Source organism: Dasypus novemcinctus, chromosome 1, assembly GCF_030445035.2.
Source record: "Dasypus novemcinctus isolate mDasNov1 chromosome 1, mDasNov1.1.hap2, whole genome shotgun sequence".
Taxonomy (NCBI): domain Eukaryota; kingdom Metazoa; phylum Chordata; class Mammalia; order Cingulata; family Dasypodidae; genus Dasypus; species Dasypus novemcinctus.
In genome coordinates, this window is record NC_080673.1 from 68,810,762 (window position 1) to 68,818,638 (window position 7,877).

Below are 7,877 nucleotides of genomic sequence, written 5' to 3' on the forward strand. Positions count from 1 at the left end.
GTATTGATGGAGGAGTGTTGTATGGGAATTCTGCACTTGTGCATGATTGTTTTGTAAGTAAAATATATATAAAAATATATTTTAAAAATAGGGTGGGTTGGGGAAAAAATACACCAAATGTAAGATATGGACTACAAATAGTAGTAATATTTTGATGGTTTTCTTTCATAATTTGTAACAAATGTCTCACAGCAATGTAAGGTATTAGTGGTGGGTTGATGTACTGGACCCCTGTATGATGTTATGCATGTCTGTTGTGTAAGTTCACAACTTTAACTATACAGTTATTGTTTATGTATGTTTATGTGAGAGTGATATGCTTTAATAAAGTTTTTAAATGAAGAAAAAATAATATATATATATGGTATACCCTGGACTTGTTCGTTACTATCCCCTATCTACTTGACGTTAAGTATTTAATGAATTAGTCATCACAATATCTGAGAGAGATTCCAAATACCAATGACCTCAATCACCTGAAACATAACAGAGATGAAAAGAAAAATATGTTGACATGCAAAGGGAGAGTCTCCTTGGCTGGACCAAATAGTACTGGCATTCACATTCTAGAAAGATCCAAAAAGCACCTACTAAATGCTATGCAATGTGCTAAATTTCATTATATTTTATTTTCTAGTCATCATAATACTGAAAAGCAGGAATAATCATCCCCATAATATAAAAACAGAAATGGAAATTCAAAGCGATTTAGTAACTTTCTTTAAGGCACAGAACTCGGTTTGAAGCTGGTCTGTCAGCTTCCTTTTTCAAAGTTAATGGATGATGTTATCATGCTACCTATGGAACACCCTAACTCAGCCAATCGTCTATTTGCTACATTGATTAGTACCTTTTAGTCTGACATGAAGTTCTCAGGGCTGGGAGTGGAAAGCAGGGAACTGACGACAAAATCTTTAAGAAGTGATTAATTGATTCAACCCCAAAACGGTCCTCATAGTAATGGAGAGCAAGAAAAAAAGACACAAAAGCAATTTATTAGAAATTAAGGAATGCTTGATTAAGGGAAGGAAATGGAGAGTCTTGAAGGGGATAAGGCCAGAGGCAGAGTACTCCTAAAGGAAAAGTTCTAATAATTTTATCAAATAAAACTACAGTTTTTATTCATTCATAAATACCGTATTATGCACTTTCCTGGCAAATGGGCCAATTACACTTTCTACTGAACAGCACCAGAACCTTACCTTGGTCAACTGCCTGTTTGGGTTTCAGGTGTCATTTCCTAAGTGAAAGCCTCCTAACTGGTCTCCCTGCCATCTGTCTCTTAAGACTCCAGCCCATCAACTTTTGCCAGGGACAAATTCCTAAAAGCCAAATTGAATCACATTGTTCCCACATTTAAAGACTTCAGCTCCCCATTCCCTATGTGGTAATACTCAAATTCCTCATCTCGGCATAAAAAATATTTTCCAATCTGATTCAGCTCTACTAAGCTTTCCCCATTCTTTAAATTTACCCAGCTCTTTTATAACTCCAAGCTTTTGCCTTAGCAACATAGACCACAATGTCCATGAGGGAAGTGACCTCCTCTGTTTATATCTCCAGCACATGCAATAGTGTCTTTATACACAGTGGATCTCAGTAAAATATTTATGAATGAATAAATGGACGGAAACATCTTTTCTCAGATTTCCATGGGAAATCCTATCAGATAAGATTACTCCCCAGGAGATATTTGGTCATTTTTCCTAAGTTCAGTTTAATTCAACCAATATTAATAAAGTATCCCTAGATGTACCAAGGGACCATGCTAAGTCTGAGGTTAAAGAAAATGAAACAGGTAAAGACAAAGAAGCGAAAACAAAACAGAAAAATGGACAGCTGCTTGGAGCAGCTTGGAGCAGCTTAAGAGTCCAGTGAAGAATCTAGAAGAATTTGAAGTTGCAGAAGACTACAGAAAGGCTGCGAGAATTAATTCTCAAGTGGTGCAGAGGAAGAGTGAGGAGGTGAAAAAGGCAGAGGCAAAGAGGATCTAAGATGAATGTGACAGACGTGGCAGTTTGAAGCTACATCCTTAGATCATTGTCCTTAGAACGAATCCACTCCTATGCATGTAAACCTACTGTAGATGTTACCTTTTTATTATATTAAGTTAATGGACCTTCTTTTTGATTAAGTCACTTCAGTAGGGCATGACCCAGGATAGGTCTTAAGCCTTGTATTGTGGTCCTTTACAAATGGGAAAAACAGGCAGAGACACAGAAAAAAGCAGCAGAGACAGAGAAACCCCAAGAGGCTGAGAGAGGTTCCAGAGGCCAAAACCTGGAATCAGAGGAACACAGAGGCATAGAAAGTGGCCCCAGAGAAGCTGAAAGAGACAAGGCCTGGAGGAGAGGGGAGAGAAGATCCATATCTTCATGGCCCATAGATAAGTTTGAAGAGAAAGCATTTTTAGATGGCAGGACATTTGCCTGATCACCCACAGCTGACCTGCAACTTGGTGAGCTAGCATCTCTTGATGATGCATTGATATGGACATTTCCAAGGCCTCAGAACGTTAAGCTTTTGCCTTAATAACTTCCCATTATAAAAGCCAACCCATTTCTGGAATATTGCTCCCAGCAGCTTTTAGCAAACTAAAACAACAAGCAACTCACTAGTTAATACAGCACACAAATTCTAGGAATTGTGGACATGATGAAGACTTCCTGATGAAAATATCCAGTATTACAGAAAAAATGTAAGCGTGTGTATGGCAGACACTACACAAAAACACTAAATAATAAGGTCTTCATTATGTGAAAAGTAGAAACCAAGGATCACTTCCGATCCTAGAAACATAAAAGACCTTCAGATGGCCCTTTTGGGAAAGTAATGGATCAATAAATATTAAGAGTCATAAAGACATTCATACCCTTGGTCCTAATGATTTCCTTCCCTCTTATGAATTTATCGTAAGAAAATAATTCATAAGTAGGGGAAGAAAAAAATGTAAAAACTCCTCTCATCCCGTCTTATGTTTCCTGGGAAATACCTAGACAAGGGCTAGCTCATTTATCTTCATCTCTCCAAAATCAGGGTGCCCCATTAAAATTCACATTTCCTGAGTTCCTACATTCAAGCTGTGTTCCCATAAGCAAATTATAGGTTTTCTCTGGGTTAAAAGTCTGTGATTCTGAAATGTGGAAGAAAACAAGAATTTGAGGCTCACACTGAGTTCCTATGTTTGGAGCGTAAACCAAGAAATAAGGTTCCATGTAATCCATACTTCTGTCCAGTAGCCTGATGTGATAGCCATGAATTTTGTAAATATTTTTAATAACTACAAGAGCAGCAGATTACACAATATATTTAAATTTCTTCAAGACTTCAAGAATAGAATCAATTCTTTCCCGTCACACTTTTAAAGATGACAAAATGTTTTACATACCTAAAAGTGAAAATAAAATAATTGCCAAGTAACTTTTACTTCTAGATACATACAAAATGTCAGCCCACAACTGACAGCATCTGGCAGTCCAATATGGAGTTGGTTGATGTTTTGGGAGCTAAGCCTTTTCAATGCTGGCCATTCACCAACGATCACTATTGTGTTTTCCCCAAAATTATAATCCGTAGCCGTGAGGGACAGATTCGAGTTCCTTTAAAACTAAAGTTAGCATTGGGCACTGTGAATCAAACTTCTTCATGATATTATTAAGAATATAAGAATAAAAAAGTGGAAAATAACACTTATTCTGTATTTTAAAAATTATATTATGACATAAAATAGAAAACAAAACAAAAAACACACAAGGATGTATAGGAAAATATGACAAATACCCCAACATGCTCAAAGGTTGTTTTCTGTGGCGAGACTACGGGTGGATTTTCCTTCTTTTATACATCTATCATTTTTACAACAGAAAAAAAAATCTTGATAATTTTAAAAATTGCCTTAACAAACATGTAGGGTGTACCTTCATTCTAAATACTAATTAAGTTAAAGTCACAAAGATAATGACACCCGAGAAACACGCAAGCACTACGACAGGAAGAGAGTTTTACGCACAATCTAAGAGATAACCTTCATTTAGGATAGAATCCACCAAAATGGAAAGGAGAAAACCATACAAGACCTACAGTACAGTACATAGACTGACACTGTCATTTCGGCTCAATCAATATCACACAGCCCAAATAGGCAGCAATAAATAAACTTAATATACAACTTCGAAGAGTCAATCTGCTATGCAGTAACCCCAGCCACGTGTACCCTCACCCGACTGACAGGACGGATTTAATTGTCCCTCTTCGATAGCCTTACTTGTAATCGCCACTCGCAGAAGATGAGGAACCCGAGTCGCTAGCCCAATCTTCAGAATCACAATCCTCATCTTCTAATAAAGAGGGGTCTCGAGGGAGCTCATCTGGGCTCCAACGTGAATCGCACAAAGCCCGAGCCGCCATGGGCAGGGATTAGGTAGCTACAGATAGAACAGTTCAAATTTCGCAGCCGCGGCTTGCCGGGGCCGCCATCTTGCCTCCACTTGGGCAGTAGCAGACGCCGCGTGACCACCAATCCTTTGTTGCAATTGGTGGCGGCTCGGGTTGCCACGGAGACGGGGAAGCGTCCCAGGTCGAAGAAGGAGCACAGGAAACAGCCAAAGGGCTGAATACCCAGGAGGGCGTTTTAGCTGGAGGAGGCGTGGAGATGGCTAAAACTTCACAGTTTATGCTCCCCTAAGTGTACTCCCTTGGAGCAACATAATATATTAAGACAGGTGGAGATCCACTAGGCATTTCTGTCTTTTCTTTCCTTGTTGGATATTCCAGCTTGCGCTTTGTCCCGGGTTTCTACGCTGAAGAGTTACCCAAAGCATGAGACGCTTAGCCTGGGTTTCTCTTCAGGCAAAGGAAACTACCCTTTACCTTTTCTCAGGCCTCAGGGCAACTGCAGAAGCTTAAGAAACGACATTTTTAAATTTCAAAGCCTTGTAGGTGTTAATGTAAATACCCCCGATTGCTTCTTTGCTTTTCACCGCTGTTTCGCAGTTATAGTTATTTCGACAGTTCTCCCAAATAGGTATTGTAGAGTGCTTCAAATGGATGGCAATATTGTGAAATGAACTGCATGTTCGTTTTCTATTCAGAATTTTACAAGTGAAACGCTCTTCATCATTGCAGTTGGAAGTGTAGAATGGTAAATCTTACCTGCCATTTTCGAGTACCTATTAATACATCAAGTATTTTTTCTAAGTACAAAATAATAGCATTTATTGTCAGTCACTGCAATAATCATTTGCTCTATTTATATACTATGCTGTGGCATTCACATATTATGAAGTAGATATTACCCCATACTAAAACAAGGAAACAGGGTTAGGAAGGTTTAGCGGCTTGCTAATGGTCACACAGCTAGCAGACAACAAAGCCAACCAAGAGATGAACCTAAGTTATTAATCACTACATTAAACTTTGTCCTCCCAACCCAATAATTCAACTATTAGGGATTTATTCTAAGAAAATTAGGGATGTAAACAAAATTTATAAAATTCGTAAGTGATAAATGAAGCAATCTAAATGTCTACCAACGTGGACACAATTAAATACATGCATGTATTATGTGTATGTATATGTATGCCAAATATTATGGTGTTAATAGAAAAGTTTTCAAAGAGTATTGCATAGGGGAAATGCTCATGTTATAGCAAAGGATATAATGTTACTTTATGAACTCAACGCATGGATGCTGAAGATATTTAAACTAGATGGGCAAATGCTGGAGACTGAAAGGCAAGCGGGTGATTATAACATAGAGTGATAGGTATTTTAAGTACAAGGTTCTAAAGAATATGCAGAGAAAACCAAACTAGGATATGTGGGGCCACAGCAAAACTGTGAGACTCTACAACTTAGAGAAAGTCTTATTATGGGATGGTTCCAGAAGCAATGAGTAGTGGGAGATGAGCCATCACATGACCCACTGTGGTATTTGCATGGGGAACTCAAAAGAACTTGGCAGCAGCAAATGCAAGAATATTCACACTTTCAAGCTGCAATTTAGTTTCATTTGCCACATTAAACTATGTATATTTAAATTTTCTAGGTTTTTTCATTTTATTGTATTTATTTATAAATGTGTTTATAGTTGTATAGAAGTTGAATTTTATTTGTATTAATTTATAAAGAGTGTTTCATTATAATTTAAAAAATTAAAATCAACCCTTGAGGTCTGCAAGAGTTTTGTCTTTAAAAGTTATTCATATATTACTCAAGTTGGAGAACACAGGACTAATGAGTAAAGGGATAATGGGCAAAGGGAGGTTGTTGAGGCAGCAGAGAAGATGGCAGCCAAACCACAGATGGAGGGATATGACTTCAATACCTCTTCCCTTGGAAGTGAATTGAAGAACCAAATAAGAGTATAGGTGTACATGCTGATTTGCCAGTCTGAGGCAGGAAATGGAGGCAGTCCCCACATGATGGTGTGTAGTTTCTCTGGGAAGTAGGAGGCAACATCACCCTGCCTCCTTCAAGTGAGGGAGGAAATGATGGGGTCAGAAGTTTGAGGAGAGTGGAAAAGAAAACAATTATTTCCATCAGCATTGAGGTTCAATCGAAGTGTATTCCTTTTTAAATCAGAGAAACAATATTATTAAAAAAAAGTTGGAATCACTGTAATAATTATGTTTTGTGTTAAAACATACATACTCATTCTCACCCCAATCCCAAAAGTTAGAAATTACATAAACTTCCATCCCAAAATGAAACACTTTAAGCATCTCCTTAATAAGTTAGACTTTCCTGATTTTACAAAGTAATTTATTCGAAGTGAAAAAACGAGAGGGGGCATTTTAAATTGAAAAAAAAAAAAACAACAAATATCTTCCTACAACTAATACTCCATTATTACAGTAATTCCAACTTTTTCAATAATATCGTTTCTCTTCTTTGGACAAATGTCTAAAGTGATTTTTAAGGCAATCTTGGCAAACCCTGCCCTAAGCCGTCCCTCAGTTTTGTGTTCCATGTCCATAGCCCCACAGTTCACAGTTCATTTCCTGAATAGGCCAGCAACCCTTCCCACCTTCTTCTATTTGGGAACCTAGTAAACAGCTCCCTTCCTGTTCCAGAAACTGTCACCCATATAACCTTGAGCAAATTCTGTTGGGCAGCCATAAGCTGGGAATTACGAAGACAATTTTTTATGAATTCCTCAGGAGAAGCTAGCAGGCCGGCCGAAGTTGAGATGGAAGTTTTCTTCTCACTGCTAGAATCATTACTTCTCCTTTTAAGGTCTTCAACTTCCCATTCCACATTCCCTTTACCCTCAGCAAGCACCTCAGTTGACTTTCATTCTTGGCTTCGTAGGGTGACCCAAACCTTCATTCCTAATGGGTCTGAGCCATTAGTAGTGTGGTCTGGATTGGGTTGTTGCAGTTTTCCATTGAATTTAATCACAGGGCATGGTAGTACTAAGAGATGTCCTGTATTCCAGGCAAACACTTCTTTACCTCCATTGTTTAGTAGCAGTCCTAGTTCCCCTTGATAATCAGGACCAATCACCCCAGCCAGTACAGTGATTCCCTTCTTTGCTTGTTGATTCAGAGGTACGAGGAGCCCAAAGTGGCCAGGTGGCACTCTTAACTTCCAGTTCAATGGAATCATGTTTGTGTGTTCTGGTGGGAGCACTCTCCCTTCAGAATTAAGGTCTGTAAACTAGCAAAGCTTAAGGCTGCAAGGACAGGAAGCAAACATTTTTCTAGTGAATCACTAGGGATAATAGTGAGTGGTGCCACTCCCATTTCCAACCCTTGATTCCTGGACTCCTGAATCCTGGCTATGGCATAAACAGCATCATAGTGTGGATGCTGATTAGGAGCAAATATACACTGGAGAACACTGCCCCACCCAGTTGATGTCATATCGAGTCTTCA

General features: G+C 38.5%; 1 protein-coding gene across 1 annotated transcript in view; it reads right to left on the bottom strand.

Annotated features, from left to right (window-relative positions):
• INTU (inturned planar cell polarity protein) overlaps positions 1–4,493 on the bottom strand; it is a 122,954-nt gene extending 118,461 nt beyond the window's left edge. The window contains exon 1 of the mRNA XM_058292844.2: positions 4,265–4,493. Coding sequence (XP_058148827.1) covers positions 4,265–4,407 — 143 coding nt within the window. The 5' untranslated portion in view covers positions 4,408–4,493. The remainder of the gene's footprint in view (positions 1–4,264) is intronic.
• Positions 4,494–7,877: the final 3,384 nt, after the last annotated feature.